The sequence below is a fragment of the Mytilus edulis genome, chromosome 5 (genome assembly GCF_963676685.1).
Source record: "Mytilus edulis chromosome 5, xbMytEdul2.2, whole genome shotgun sequence".
NCBI classification, from domain to species: domain Eukaryota; kingdom Metazoa; phylum Mollusca; class Bivalvia; order Mytilida; family Mytilidae; genus Mytilus; species Mytilus edulis.
The window spans coordinates 59,197,122-59,214,657 of NC_092348.1; the positions used below are offsets into that span (position 1 = coordinate 59,197,122).

Here is a 17,536-nt window from a genome sequence, read left to right on the forward strand (position 1 = left end):
TTTGCACTTGTAGATCGTCAATTTCCTGTAGTCAACCAGGTATATGGGAAAAACAAACGCGACACATTTATTTTTAAAAGTCATGCTACAGATATGATAATAAGAAAAACATATAAAACAGATAATGAAGTACAAAAAATGGATAGTAAAACAGACCTAAGCACACCCATCCTTCCATGCAACAAACTTTTAAGAGAAACAAAACAAGCAATTAAAGATATATCACAAATAAGTACCAAATATAGAAAGTTAGGTTTAGATATACATGTAAAGCCAGAAACTCTTTTTTTCAGAGAACATATAAAAATGGTGAAAACTAAAACTACAAGAAAATCAATGTTCATGTATATTAACATAGGTTTCTGTATAAATGACAGCATATCCTCGAGGATTTGAAGTTCGTTACCCTAAACGGAAAGGAAAAACACAATCTTGGTGCAAATGTTATCCACTGTGAATTCAAATATTCTTTACTTAGTTGCAAACAATCTGATATTTTAATTGAGGAATAAATGAAGTTTCTGCGATTTTTGTCAAAAAGGATTCAAAATTCCTTTGAATTTATTTCATTTCCGAAAGAATTTCTCAATCGATTTCCATCGTTTGTATCCACAGCGTTCATATTGTTAAACATTTTCTAATAAGAACGTTAATTTGATTAAAATGTATAAAAATTGCAAGTATTTATAAACGGTTTTTTTAATGGTCTAGAAATCAACCATGGTATTGTTACATTCTAAAAGAACACATTGGAACACATCGTTTGTTTATGTGTTACATTTTTGTTTTTCGTTCATTTTTTTTTTAATATAAATAAGGCCGTTAGTTTTCTCGTTTGAATTGTTTTACATTGTCTTATCGGGGCCTTTGATAGCTGACCATGCTCATTGTTGAAGGCCGTACGGTGTCCTATAGTTGTTAATGTCTGTGTCATTTTGGTCTCTTGTGGACAGTTGTCTCATTGGCAATTACCTTCTTTTTTTATACAATTGAAACTTTGATATTGTACATTTATTTATTATAACAAAACTTCATCAAACTAGATACATTTTATACCAAGATTTAAATATTGTAAACCAGACGCGTTTTGTCTGCAAAAGACTTATAAATGACGCTCGAATCAAAAAGGGGAAGTACAGTACCAAGTTGCATTGAAGAGCATTGAGAACCCAAAATTCCGAAAGGTTTTGTCAAATAAGGCTAAGGTATATCTTTAGTATTTCGATAGATTTGTTTACATTTCATTTATGATTATGACCATACCAGAACACTGCAGTTCTACATGCAACTACTGGGCAAGTTTGAAATACCTTTTGAAATGGCGCTCGTTTGATCCTATTATAGTTCTGTGAAATTTTACCTTTACTAACTCTTCCCATGTTAATTTAACGTCTTGAATATCGTCAATATTGGCGATTTTCCGAGAAATGTTCTGTGAATCACATATTCCATATTACAACACTAAAAAGGACATTTTTCACTAGCAGTTTGATATAATATTGGTACCTATCGTTTTAACCCGACATTTAAGTATTGACATCCCTCAAACTAGACTAATTTCTACATTTCTACATAGGGACCAGCTGAAGCAAGCCTCCGGTTGCATGATTTTTTAGCTGTGTTGAAGACCGTTTTTTGACCTTATACTGGTTTGCTCTATGGTCAGGTTGGTGCCTCTTTGACCCATTCCTCGTTTCATTCTCAATTTAATTTATATATATGTTCATGTGCATATCAGACCCTAGGCGGTGATGGTCTTAACGTTTGTATCATTTTAATTTTTGTGTCACGGTTGACAGCAAAGATTTCAGAGTCTCTTTAAATATCCAATACTCGTCTTGACTTCAAACCAACTTAATGCTCAACATGTATTAACCATCTTTTTATGAAGACCTTTGATTGTGTTGGTTTTGTGTCGTCGTGCTGCTGTAACATTAAAACATACCAAATATTCCCGTAATTTACTTTGATTATGCTACCAATAAATTCTTTTTTCAGCTTTTACAGCTGTAAATTGACATATGTTTTTCGCCCACTATGTATTTATTTAATAACATATTTCTTTCTTCCAGTTTTTGTGATCTTTTCTGATTCCGATGTCTTAAGAGATTTTCTGTATGCAGCAGACGAGCTTTCAATGACGGAAGGTGATCATGTGTTCATTACGATGGAATTGTTCCCTAGTGATTGGCTAGGATACTACACACAGTTCCTTCGAGGTATGTAAGAAGAGACTTGAAGCAAGACGAGGAAAACCCCAAACAAAATCAAACTGTGCCCTCATAGGCATTCAATATTAACATTTCGCAAGTTTAACATCCTGACAATTAAAAAAGAGGAGAAAAAAAAAAAGACCAGCAAACTAACAACTACACGCATACACATGTATTTATTAAAAAATGGATATGAAACAATAGAGCAATCCAAAAGTATATAAATAAAGTCAACAGTAGTATACCTTTGTTCAAAACTTATAAATCGATAGAAAAAAACAAACAAATCCGGGTTACAAACTAAAACTGAGGGACAGGCATTAAATATTAGAGGAGAACAATGACACAACATTAAAATGTAACACACAGAGAAACGAACTAAGCATTAGACAAAATCCGACGAGAATAACAAATATAACATCAAAACTAAATACATGAATTTGGGATAGAAAATTCCGTGACACGTCTTATAATAATGTGAATTCACCCTAAGATATAAGAGGAAACAAACTGCATAAAAGAAACACAACGTTAAAATGTAACACACACATAAACGAACTATAATATTACAATGGCCATATTCCTGACTTGTATTTGGTACAGGACATTTTTTAAAGAAAAAAATTGTGGGTTGAACCTGGTTTTGTGGCATGCCAAACCTTCCGCTTTAATGGCAATGTTAAAAATAACATTAAAATGACAACACAACATTACAGGACTACAATACACATAAATAGGAGAACATATTAGACAAAGAAACACACGAATAATACCTAACAAAAAGGCACCAGGTTTAAAATTTAATACGTCAGAAGTGCGTTTCGTCCACATAAGACTTACTAGTGACGCCCAGATACAAAAGTTCGAAAGCCCAAACAAGTACAAAGTCGAACAACGATGAGGACCAAACGTTGAAAAAAGTTGTGCCACATACGGCTAGGGTTTTCTGCTTGGGATAAGAACATCCTTATTATTTAGAATAATTTATACTTTTGCAAACAGTAAATTTTATAAAATGACCATATAATAGATATACATGATAAAAAGTATTAACAAATTAAAAAAGACCAAACCGGATACATTACATAAACCAACATAATCCAACACAAAGAATAGACACACACGAGTTAGTCAAGGCCTTAACGCAAAAAGTGACGTCACATTTGAAATTGTAAAAAAGGCCAAAAAATTACGTCACATTTGAATTTCTAAATCAGTACACAAAAAAAAATACGTAACATTTGAATGACTAAAACTATTTGTCAAAAATAAGATAGAATTAGGATATGTTGATAAAAATGGTCAAATAGATAAAAAAACAAAAAAAATTGACGAACAGACGAACAACATTCCTCACAACAACCCGCCGTAACAGACAAATGTTATATCATGTATTTCGAATAAGTGAAACTCGATCGTCCCATTTCCTAAATTTCACACGGCGTATCGCTATGTACAAGAAAATCTTGTTAAATTGGAAAATGAAAAGCGCCACGTTTCTTGAAAAATTTCAACCATCCTATGCCATCATTTTTTGTAACTTATGTCAAAATATTTGTCCCCGGATTTCGTACAATTACTAATTGCACGTGTTAAAATCCGCTTGGGTAATATGGAAAAAAAGAGTTGAAAATCTTTCATATCTGACATTATGACATGCACTACCGTTTGAATTTCTTTAATTTATGACTTTTCTGTTGTTTCTCTCATCGGGAGAAAACACATTTGTTTTTTTTACAAAGGAAAAATCTCTTCATTATTTTTGGAATCACGTCCTGTGACACGTCTCCTGGAGCTTAATTAGAAACGACATTCAATACATATCACTAATAGTAAAAGTAACAGATAATAATAATACAGTATTAAATTCTTCTTAGAACTTAATTAATAGACATGGAAAACCCCAGCGACAATAACGGAACTAGCAGCTGCGATTTTTTAAACTGATTCAGAAGAGTTATTTTCTAGAACACATCGAATGGGCCTCTCAACTGTTCTGATTCTTATTACGACTGCAAATATAAACTAAAAAAACACACTCACTATTCTCTGGTATTACTTTTTGACATATATTGTTTCAACAATAAGGAACTGCAATTCTGTAACAAATTTTTAACAAAGTTGGTAAATCAATACTAAAAAAAGTTTAAACCGGTATAAATTATTTATCAAATTTTACGAAAGATTGAAGTTTTTAAAAGAAAGAAAAGTAAATGATATTTGATTTCTAGCCGCATTTCTACCAGTCCAATTACATGTTGTGGATCATGTCAAATCGCTGACTTCCGGTTATAAATATATAAAGTTAAAAACCCTTCTCCGATAGAAATATTTGAAAATAAATTTCTTCATCAGCTTTCGATTAAATTGCAGTAAAAGGTAAAAAAAATTAATTTTGACAATAGAAAATCGAAAAAGGACATACACCATTGTACACAATCATCAATAAAAAAAAAGGAAAAACACCTTGCAATCATTTAACGTAAACACTTCGTAGTACAACGGCTAGACTTATTACAAGTTTTCAACAACAATCGAAATCCTAAAAAGACATAATTTAAATCAATTAGGCGGGTGATTAGTGAACACAAATATTTACTTAAATCTAAATTCTTTGGAGGATAGGCGTGAGAAAACAAACCACTATCAAAACAGGAGGTATATATGGAGCTTTTCGCATTAGGCACCAGTCTTTTTTTCTTGTTTTACAGGCAACAGTAGTAGATCAATTTTTAAATCTCATAGCTAAAACAGAAGATACAAATCATAGTTTAATAACAAATTTGTAACGATTTTAAATTATTCATGACCAAGAAAAGACTTCAATTCTCGTAAATTCATTTTAAATATATACAACTCAAGAGAAGAAAACATTGGGAATCAAAAGCGCATGACAGAAAATGCGATGTAAAAGTGAGCGTCTATTGCTTTACAAGCAAACTAGGTGAATGAAACTTGAGGAAATATTCTCCAAGGACAAGTTCTTTGGTTGCAGGTCATTAGCTATGTTTAACAGATTTAATAGTCAAGCAACATGTTCTGCCAGGTTGATTGTAAATAACTTGAATGTGATCAGTTTTCTCAATGAACTTTAGAACTTTAATTTTGTTTTCATATTCTCTGAAAAATAATTGCCGAAATTTAAACATGTGATAGGTTATCCATTAATTCTTCCAATGAATATCTCCCCCTTTCTCTTTAAGGTGATTATAAAGATGCAGCTGTTACCAAAGCATACGAGTCTCTGTTGCTGCTTACACCCTTACAACCAGACAACATTGAACATAAAATATTCTCTGATGAGGTCAAACTGAGAGCACAGAGAGATTACGGATACACGTTTGGAGTAGACGAGGTATGGTATATGTCCTTGTATTTTATTGGTGTCTGGCGTATAAATTATAATTCTGGTACCTTTGCTAACTTTTTTACACCACTGGGTTGATGCCACTGCTGTTGGACGTTTCGTCCCCGAGGGTATCACCAACCCAGTAGTCAGCACTTCGGTGTTGACATCAAATATCAATTATATGGTCGTTTTTATAATTTCCTGTTTACAAATGTACCAAACTTTGAATGTTTGGAAAAACTAAGGATTTCTTATCACAGGTGTATATTACCTTAGCGTATTGGGGACAACCTTTCGAAATTTTGGGTCCTCAATGCTCTTCAACTTTGTACTTGTTTGACTTTCAACTGTTTTGCTATGAGCGTCACTGATAAGTCTTATGTAGACGAATCGCGCGTCTGGCGTATTATATTATAATCCTGGTACCTTTGACAACTTTTCTTTTGTACTTATATTCACAGATTATTTTTTAAAAGATTATAAATTCGATGCATCACCATCATTGTAATATAAAGATGGTCCGTCTTTTCAGTCGAAATTGTTTTTGAATTTTTTTTGGCTGTAAATATGTTTCTGGATTTTTTTGGGGGTATAAAATAGATAAACAAATATTGATTGAATAGAATAGAATAGAATAGAGAACGAAAAAGAGAGAGTGTCAAAGATACAAAAACCCGAACAAACAGCAGAAACAGGCCACGGCCACCAAAAGGTCTTTAACATAACGAGAAAATCTCATGCTTGAGCTTACTCTTAAACAATAATGAATTGAATGACTATTGAACTCTTTGCAAACATATTATAAGTTTATCAAGAAGTTCAAAGCATATTATTAATAAAATATTATGGTTAGAAAGTGAACGTTGAACAGTTGACCTTTGTTCGCCTTTAATAAAAGATAACTGATGAAAGAACAGAATGGGAACCAGACCTTCGTATGATCATGTTTAAAATATATTGAGGGATTACATTTCATAAAAGGGTTTGAAAGACCTTTTGCGGGCGTCAGGACTTGGCCTTTATTTCGCGAATATCGGGATATTCTCTTATCGGGATTCGGCAATTGATAATTAATATTTTGCGACCCAGAATAGAATGTTTTATTTTTTTCTCTGAAAAATTAGGATAAACCCTCTGTTTATGTCACTTTTATTAAGAAACTAGATATTACAAGCCATATTCAATTAACAAGTTATTACAACTACTGTAGATCACTATTAGATAGGCGTTCCGAAAAGAACCCAAGGACAAATGTGGTGAGGATCGAATGATATCAATCAGTTTGCCTATCGTAAAGTTTATTGATACACTCGTTGATTCAATTCCGTTTATGTAGATCCGATAGAGATTATAAATTATACAAATATTATATGATATCGAGTACTTAGTTCATTAGTTTTATTTATTATGATCAGTTTTCTTCTGTCATAAAAACTAATGGCAGCAACATGTTATGCATTAATCAACTTTATATGTTAATACAACTAGAAAAAGAACAGATATTGAGTGAAAACAACATGAAAAGCCTTTACTCGAAGACGTGATCGGATGCAAATCGTATGAAGAGGATGTAATAGGATACCATATTTATTTTTTTAACTTTTAGTTGTAAAGATCATCTTATAATCAAAATAAATTTTGTTGGAGACAACAACGCACAGATACAATATATCTTAAATATCTATATGATTTATTTTAGAGTTAAATTTCAATGGATACTTTTTGAATTTACTTGAATACAAAAATTGAGTGGTTTAATTGAAAATGTCCTAATTCTTTTTACAAGTACATTTGGAATAAAGTTTATAACGTTTTAAATAACAGTTTTTATGAGCTCCCCCTTTTTGGAATTGTCTTGGAGTTCTGTATTATTTTTCGTAAAGTGAATCTTTTAAACAAAGAAAGCCTAATCATAGCAGACAATGTCGCCAAATGACAAATATATTTTCAATATTAGGTCAATGTCAAGAAAATATAAACTTTCTTGTATGAGGATGAGAAACTGGGGAAAGGCGAGGTTCTACCGAGCCCTTACTTAGGTTTGCCCCGAGTACTACAAAAAGTATATTTTTATGACATTGACGTAATATTGTTTTTATACTACACCTAAAATTAATACACTGATAGCTTTTAAAACAAGTTTATACCGAAACTAGTTGTGTTTATTTCCTAAATATAGTAACATAGCTTTATTTTGTATAATGTCAATTTCATCATGAAGCACATTCTCCACAATCAGGGGTCCATTAAGGCATGAAAATAAATTAGAAATTTGTGTTACGATTTGAAAAGCTATCAATGTATTAATTAAAGTTGCAGTATAAAAACATTATTAGGTCAATGTCATAAAAATATAAACTTTTGAGTATTAGGTAAAACCTCGCCCTTTCCCAGTTTCCGAGCCTCATTAAAAAAAGTAGATAATTTTCTGACATTTACCTAATATTGTATATTAATTGTTGACCTCATTGTTCTATTAGGTTAGGTTGGGTTGCTGTATCACTGATAGAGTTCTGGTAATCTATTTTTAGGTCGTCAACTACTTCATTACCGCATTTTACGATGGTGCCATTTACCTAACCGAAGCTATCAACCGAACTGTTGAAGAAGGTGGTGACCTAAATGATGGACTGGCTTTGTCACAGAAACTCTGGAATGATACATATATGGGTATGTTTTATCAATTAACTATGGAGGCGGGCTTTTCTAAATCTATTAAAAGCTTTTGAGTTAAATTGAGGACGTTTTGTTTTCTTAATACGAAGACAACAGGCAGAGTTTAATTGGGACGAACTTTTCAAAGACACATATAAAACATGTTGAGTTAAATTGGGGACGGACTTCTCAAAGTCTATAGACATGTTCAGTTAACTCAGTCAGTGCTAACAATTGGTATATCAGGAATGACATCTTACCATTTGTTATAGGACCATTCGATATGTCTAAAATACTAGAACGAATTTGATTCAGGTAAATCTTATTCGTTTCCTTAATGAACATGTTGTTTTTATTTGACATTTTAGCTATTGCGTTACATTAATATGTAGTTTAGAAATGTTGCATCTAACAGCAAACATGTAAAAGTAGTTAAAATGTAACGTTATCCTCTCGATGTTCATACTTATGTAGTTTTCTTTAGCATTTGTTTATGTTTTTTAGTTCTGCTGATTTTCTTATATTGTACATCAAATCAATATCGATATCACAGTCATATATATTGTAGATTTAATATAATTCACTGGTAATTACATGTAACTGATACAGGGTATACGTAGTTAAGGTTCACATACCAATACACTGTCTGTTTATATTAAGTTGAACCAATAGATTTTGATAATGGTGTATAGAGCCATGAAACAATAAAGTAATTGAACTTCATCATGATGAATAATTAGACATTTTTTTTCTTTTGAATTGTTTAACATAGTCATTACGGTTTTTTTTATAGCTTGCTTACGGCATTTTGGTCACTAGTGGAGAATAAACGTTGTCTGATGGGCAATAAGGTCATATCTTCCTATTTCTATAATGTTCACCCATGAGTTCTTAAAGTATATTTTTAATGTGGAGAACATGAGAGCGCGTTCGCTTCAATTATCCGAGTTCAAATGAAGTTCAAGTAAACATTATTGTTTGTTTCTTGAAAGAACCGAGATTATAAAGCATTTAATATTTACCCTTTTGAAAAAAAAACCATATTATATCATATTTTTTTCCACGATTTATATATTAATCAGTTTTTGATTGTTCAATTTGTATCGACCGAAAGTGTCTAGTTTAAGTCAAAGATACCTGTATTCAACTTTGTACTTGTTTGGCTTTATAAATATTTTGATATGGGCGTCACTGATGAGTCTTATGTAGCCGAAACGCGCGTCTGGCGCATTAAATTGTAATCCTGGTACATTTGATAACTATATAACTATAATAGGTATGGTCTTCACTAAAAGAAGAAAATTATGCACCAGTCGCCAAGGAAGTAAAGTTTCCATAACATAACATTTTATAAATATAATAACTTGACAAATAATCCAAACGCCTAATTACTACTTTTCTTATAACTGCCTTTTCAAGTTAGATCATAATCACATCTATGAAATATATGTTTAGCTTACATGTCTATATGTATTATAGAATTTAGATCAACTATACGAGGTTTCTAGTCATACCCTAATTATGATGACTTACATGGCTTTTTTATACAGGCCGTCCTTCTACGACACAAACAGGAAGGCAATCAAGCAAAAACCAAAAGAAGCCTTCCATAAAGTAATCTTTATTCGAACTACTAGATTTTCATCTAGACACATTTGACTGCTAGACCGTGTGACATTTATAACATTATATGAATTTAAAAATTCAAAATGTAGCTACTAGCAAAATATAAGCTTATTCATGACCTGTCTATGTTTTACCTTTTCTTATCTATAGGCATAACCGGATTGGTAGCCATTGATCACCAAGGAGACAGATTAACTGACTTTGATATCTACCACATGACAGACTCAGCAACAAAAGCATTCAAGGTACATTTATGCAACATAAGAAATATAAAATATTTCAAATCAGCAATCTATCATATATTTCTAGTTTGTAGTGGTTTACCGTAATGTTACTTTGTATCTTGTGATTATTCATTAATTAAATGAGAAAATAATAATTAAAAAAGTTTTAGTTCCTTGACCTCTGGGAACATTAATAATTTAGATTTATTAGCTTTATGATATCACGAAACAAAAAGTCAGCCGGTTTTTCATCCTTGAGAAACATGTTCCATTGCTGTCTATTTGAATTCTCTTTATCGTTAGAGTCAGACTTTAGAATAACGCTTATTCTGCCATTCATGTTTGTAAATATATTACATGAGCTCTGACAAGTAATTTCTGATTTTTATTGCTAAAGTAAATGGTTTTTCCATAAAATGTAGCGCTTAATATGTATTAACAATGTAAATAACCGGTAATGGATGGAATGAAATGACCGTGACAACACCTGGCCAGGTCTAGAACTGCACATGTCTATAGATTATAATTTATATAGCAGTATAGGTCACCCGGCTCAAGTGAAGAACAACAAAGAAGTCGATAACATATTTTCATATATTTCCAAATGTAGAGTCTATTTGTTCGTATGACAATGAAAAATCGTCAGACATACCTCAATAAAACTGAAATATTTCAATCAAATTATGATTAGACTTCGAGTTTTGGAGAAGAAAAAAACTTAAGATTGTCAAATAACAGTAAGATATTGGTGTTTGAAAATATTAATGTTTCAATATCATTATTTCATATGAATAATTTAAAAGCCAATCAATTTAAATATACTAACTTAATGATAATTACATTCTTAGCTACGCGACAGTGGAAACTGAAAAAAGCATGGATTTCCGATAAATCAATTAACTTTAAAAACTTATAGCAACAAAATATTAATTTGACTGAATAATAAAAAAATAAACTTATCGAAATGATTTTTCTTGATAGTTAGTTGGAAGATTTCGAGGAGCTACGTCAAATTATGAACCAATCCCTGGTGTGTCAATACAATGGCGAAATGGTCTACCTCTTGATACCCCTGTGTGTGGGTTCAGAGGAGAATGGTGTGTGGTCGGTACGACTGGTGTTGTTTTTCTTGTTGTGTAACCTAATTGCCCGTGTTGTTTTTTTAAAATTAGTGTTTTCAATAATCCCTTATCCCTTAATTCCCTTGCTTATACAACCGACACATACCACTTTCATATTATTTTGTTTGCAACGGGCCGTTTTTACTGGCCAGATCAATGAGAATATTATCTACAACCATTTACATAATTTATACGTTTCTAATTCATAGTGCTTATCTTATAAATTATACTAACCAGTATTCAACCTGACCCATTGGAATGAAAATGAACCACTTTAAAGAAAATGTGTTATAACATGAGTGGTTTTTGAAAGACGTTGCAATTATGACGAAATATTTCGCCGTATTGGGATATTGTATTGAATTATATTAATAGCTGATTTAACTTAGAACAGTAAAGAAAGGAGAAAAAACGGAAATCTTAATATGCAGTTCCGTATAAGATGGGTAAAACTGAAACATTTCATGGAAAAGTAGCTCGCCATAGTGTTTGTTCGGTATAATATGCTGTCATTTCATAAATAAAATATTGCAAATGAAAAAAATCAATATCATCAGCTATATATATTTGTAACTTTGGCTCAATGTAATGTAAATTCTGCGGAAACACTTTTTCATTACTCTAACTGCTGTTGTCAGAGCTTTTGTATTTAGTAGAGGGAAAATACGATGTAACAATATGAATTAATTAGTTACTTTTTAAAATATCAAATTATACCATGAATGTTCTTTTTATGAATTTTTTGAGATAATAAGGCTTTTCTACCTCAGGCATAGATTACCTTAGCTGTATTTGGCAACACTTTTAGGAATTTTGGATCTCAATGCTCTTCAACTTTGTACTTTATTTGGCTTTTTTCATTTTTTTAGGATTCGAGCGTCACTGATGAGTCTTTTGTAGACGAAACGCGCGTCTGGCGTATATTCAAAATGAAGTCCTGGTATATATGATGAGTTTATTTATAAAAAGACTATCTTGCATTTTCACTTATATTTTTTCTTCCTTATATCCTCATTATGCCTTTGTGACTTAACTGATATTACTATTTTAACTGCAATGTTTGTCTCTCTGAGGTTCAATTGATTTACATTTCAGATTCTAATAGCAGTTTGACTTTTACAGTTGTATGTGTATTGATTGTTTTACTAGTTATTGGATCTGTGGCCTTTTTCTTTATATACAGGTATGGTATAAGGAAATATTCCCCATTTCAATTCTTAATTTTATAATATCAGTTTGAAACATTGTTCTCATTTAATAGAAATGTTTGTCATCAAGTTTGATCTGATAACAATCGGTTGTTGACATCTGATCACATATAATTAAAACCTGTAAAAACGTTTAAAAAATCTACAATACAAGATGTATGTCTTGAATATAACAACGTTAATAATGTCCTGTGTTTAAAAATGTAATATCAGAGTTATTTTTTCATAAGATATATAAATATGTTTTTATTCACTGTACATGTATAACCATCAATGCATTCTATATGCAGGACAAAAATCTTATTACTGCATGTTTTATTAATAATTAATATGCATGACTTCAATTCAAATTTGATGTTATGAAATTTCTTTTTTGATCCAGAAAAATTAAATTGGACAATGAACTCGGTCAGAAGACATGGTTAGTACCTTGGTCTGAGGTTAGAATTTCCAAACACAACAAACAGCAGGGTTCACTGATTTCTATGTCCCGGATGTCATTAGCAATAGTAGGAGGTGATGATTCTAGTCAGGTAAACATTATGGTTGTGATTACCAAATACACGTATTATAGTTTTAAGTTTATTTAGATAAGAAGTGCCAATGAAACAACCCTCTGTTCAAGTCCAAAAGTATAAAAAGTTTACAATTATGGGTCTATGTAATAGTAGGAGTTGATGAGTCTAGCTATGTAAACATTATATTGTGACTACTATACTAAATACACGAGTAAGATATTTGAGTTAATTTAGATAAGTGCCAATGAGACAATCCTCGATTAAATTTACAATGTGTAAAGAGGCTTTAATTATAGGTTAGAGTGCACAAAGCAATGGCTCACACCGAAGAGCAAGCTATAAAGGTCCCAAAATTACTAGTGTAAAACATTTTAAACAAGGAAACAAACTGGTCCGAGTACACAGTTATCGTCCTTTGATTTTCGTTGTCCAGGAATATAGTCCTTAGTGTGGACAGTGTGTTACTTGCCAATTTTTGTTATACCCCTTCCAAATTTATTTCTCCATGTTTTATGCCTCATATATCAAGTTGGGGGGTGAAATGACACTGTAAAAAAATTTGGGTCATAAATATTAATGTAAAGTAGTGATAAGGTCCTGCTGAAAAAGGTCAAAAATTAGCACTTCGGAAACTGTCAAAAGATTTCAAGACCCCCTTAACATAAAATTGTCCATATTTTGAGTTAGAGCTGATGAAGTTTTCTATAACTTTGATATAATTTGTCCAAAAAGTAGTACAACACACTGTAAAAACATTATTGAGAAAGCGCAGGTGGGATTTTTTTAATTTTCATTTATTGTATAAAAGAAATGCACTACGAAATAACTGTGTACTCGGATCAACTGTCTAATCTACATTAAAAAAAACGACAAACGACAAACGTATGAACCACACTAACAAAAGGTAACCACTGAACAATAGACTACCGATTTAGGGTAGTTGCATACAAAACAGCGGGTTTAAATGTTTAAACAGGCACACTGACATGGGACAGTCGTGTTCTATTTCAGCGTAAAACTATTAAAGATTGGTTCTATCAGATACGTTAAAAAGTCTTAATGTAATAGGCAAAAAGGAATGTTATATATTATAAAAAAAAATCAAAAAGGTTCACAAACAACCTTTTTTCGTTCATTTTTTTTTTCATAAATAAGGCCGTTAGTTTTCTCGTTTGAACTGTTTTACATTGTCTAATCGGGGCCTATTATAGCTGACTATGCGGTATGGGCTTTGCTTATTGTTGAAGGCCGTACGGTGACCTATAGTTGTTACTATCTGTGTCTTTTTGGTCTTTTGTGGATAGTTGTCTCATTGGCAATCATACCTCATCTTCTTTTTTATATTTATGGAAACACTTAGAAAAGTTAGGAAACCGGTATGATAACACATTAAGACATTAAAAGGAAATATAAACCATATTGTATTATGCGACAGAATACACTTACTACAAAAAAACTGTTTATATAGTAAAAGAGGTAAACAGCAATGGTAAACTATCCTTACTACGTTCAGTTGCTTGATAAAAAAATGAAAAAGGCAGTAGTTTTTGTTATTTTTATCGATCTACACAATTTAAACTTCAGTTTAATAATGTCGCTTTATTAAACAAACAACTGCATTCATGAAAAAAAAATGACACAAAATGATTGAACAACTATATAAATATAAAGATATTCACACATTTGATAATATATTTTGATTGTATTCTGTAATATCATGTTTGGATTCATAGCTCTTTATATTAAATGTTTCGGTACTTTTGCGTGAATTCTTTGAACGTTTCTGATGAAGGATAATCTAGAAAAGCGCTTCAGACGCATGCGATTTTGAAAGCGTTGTTTCCATTTCGTCTTGAACTCGCCTCTTTTAAACTGCGTTTGCCAGCTGTGTAATACATTAAGTTAGTTAATTAGCTAAATGTGATGATAATTGTCTTTTTTACTATAATTTGGAGTACGGTGTTATGAGAAAAGTTTTACTAGATGATTTGTTTCAATAGATGTCTTATTGTTTTTTTTTAGCTTTCAATAAACAAAGGTCAACTGTTTACCCAGGTTGGGGTGTGTAAAGGCAATACAGTTGCTATAAGGCGCTTCAAACTGAAAACCATTGTCCTGACCAGACATATACTACTTGAATTTCAGCAGGTAGTAATTTGTTATTGACGACCCAGACTCTGTAAAAAAGTAAAAAGGCGTAGGCCTGATTTGTTTTGTTAATAAAGTAGACAAAAGATAAACTAATATTGATTAAAAAAAATCATAAAACTATGAGTTATCAAAATGTGTATAACACAAAATTAAGAATGGTCGGCGCGAATAATTTGAATGATCTCACGAATTGTATTTTTCACGAACTGACAGGTGAAGGTTGTGGTTACCATGCAAAAAAACCCCACTTTTTAACATTCAATGAAAAACAAGTTGTGAAATAACCCGTGACACTAACGTGTATAAAACTTGGTTTAAGTTTAACAGGCGATAGTCATTGCCTCTGCGGGATACCGTTTTGAAAAAAATTTACCTTGCTCTACGTTATAACGATAACGTTACGAAGTTGAAACACGTTCAAATCGAAAATTCATAAATCGCTGTGATAATTAAGGCAAAGGCAATATATGCCTGGGACAGTCAAACCAAAGTGTTTAATTTGACATTTTATACAGTAGAAAAACAGTAAAATTATGAATAATGAGAATATCAATGATATTAAGTTTGACGAAAGTATTTACTACTGGGCTTGTGGTATCTCTTGGGACGAAACATTCACCAGCAGTTGCATCGACAAAGTGGTTGATTATCTCATCGCGCTACCGTGTGTATGATTTGGTACGCCAGACACACAAAGAGGGCAAAACATTTACCTTTTCTTAAAATTTCAGCTTCAACATTTACATCACCAGAACTTGTGTGCATTCATTGGTGCTACAATAGAACCTGGAAATAATACTCTTCTTATGGAGTACTGTCCAAGAGGAAGTTTACAGGTATGGCAGCTTCAAATGCACTAAAACGGAGACGACAATATATCTTTTCTAGCATGTGAAAGTGTAAAAAATATTTAGATGTTTAATTCATTTATAACTGGATATCATATATTTATGTTGTTGTTTTTTGGATAACGTGAAAGGATAACTTATTACTTGATTACGGTTTGGTAAATGTTCAGGAAATATACATGTTAAAGATGACAAACTATCAAGGAGATTATACAAAATGATTGGCCTAGAACGATGTGAAACCAATTTGGAATTACATCTAAAAACTTGGGTATGTTTGGAAGCGGTAAATGTTTGTCTTGTCCGCTGTGATTAATGGCTTCATGATCCCATTCCGACCGAACTATTCAAAAGAAAATATAACACAAATTGATTATTCCTTCGAACTAAATTATATACACACCTTTGGTCTGAAGATTAAAATTAAATATATATTTTCATAGTTTCTAGCTACGGGATAGATATGTTACAAGTCGCAAAACATTCAAATTACACTTTAAATCGATACAAGTTAAAAAAAAAAAAAAAAAAAAAAACCCCTACATGTAGAAACAAACACAAGAGCACTTCAGTTTAAAGAAAAAAAGCAAATCGAATTGATTTCAGATATACTTAGATATATATCTATAACTATTAAGGAACATTTCTCCTTTATACATGTAGAACAGTATTTCATTTAACTTTAGGACATTCTTGAAAATGATGATATAGAGCTAGATTGGACATTTAGATATTCTTTGCTTCGAGACATCATTGGGGTATGTAATATTTATCTACAATTAATAAAGTAAATATGTGAATAAGAAAATCAGAAGCATCCTTAATGATTTTTATCAGATTTTATGAAAGGACTGGTAAGTCGTTAAAACAAATATGATTAAGACCTTTATCATACCTCATTTTTCGGCTACAGTTGGATAAGTTCTAAACTGTCTAACAGTTTGCCAGGGACTGTGAATAATGTTCTAAGACAGTATCGTAATAAGTTCTCCTAACAACATTAGAACAGTTTCTTGTAGAAGCTGTTTTACTTTATTACAACTTTGGAACAATCGGGGGCAAATCACTAATAATTGTGCACTCAAGATGGTCTGGACAGTTCTGCCATAGGAAGTAAGTTTTAAAAATTCAACCTTCAAACTGATTATCGCAGTTCTAATCTAAAAAGAAAACATACATTTCTATCCTAGAACAAACTCTGACCGTTCATATTTATTCCCAATATGTTTAAAAATTTCAATAATCAATGGATGGATTAGTTTGTTTTTACGACTTAGTTTCATTAATCGTATTTTACAAAAAAATGTTTTTTAACTAAAAAGTATTCCAGTATGTTGTTGACACATTTTATGATGATTTACCATTGACCACATAGAGTGTATTAATATTATTATGTTGATTAATTTGATCAACTATTAACAAACACCAAACATTCACATAATAATATTAAACCACATTATGTAACACTATATGACATTGTCTTAATAAGGTAAAATCATGGTTTAAAATACTCTCCACTCGTAACAAATTTGTATCCGACCGGCCATTGTCTTGAAACGAATTATTTATGGAAGAATTTCCAAAAGTTAACTTTTTGTTTATATGAATAAAAGCATCAAATTA

General features: G+C 31.5%; 1 protein-coding gene across 1 annotated transcript in view; it reads left to right on the forward strand.

Annotated features, from left to right (window-relative positions):
- Positions 1-17,536, forward strand: part of LOC139522599 (atrial natriuretic peptide receptor 1-like) — a 58,732-nt gene that overhangs the window by 21,630 nt on the left and 19,566 nt on the right. The window contains exons 3-12 of the mRNA XM_071316064.1: positions 2,073-2,219; positions 5,417-5,568; positions 8,094-8,232; positions 9,994-10,088; positions 11,049-11,175; positions 12,284-12,371; positions 12,779-12,929; positions 14,937-15,062; positions 15,797-15,901; positions 16,600-16,671. Of these exons, the coding sequence (XP_071172165.1) occupies positions 2,073-2,219; positions 5,417-5,568; positions 8,094-8,232; positions 9,994-10,088; positions 11,049-11,175; positions 12,284-12,371; positions 12,779-12,929; positions 14,937-15,062; positions 15,797-15,901; positions 16,600-16,671 (1,202 nt within the window). The remainder of the gene's footprint in view (positions 1-2,072; positions 2,220-5,416; positions 5,569-8,093; positions 8,233-9,993; positions 10,089-11,048; positions 11,176-12,283; positions 12,372-12,778; positions 12,930-14,936; positions 15,063-15,796; positions 15,902-16,599; positions 16,672-17,536) is intronic.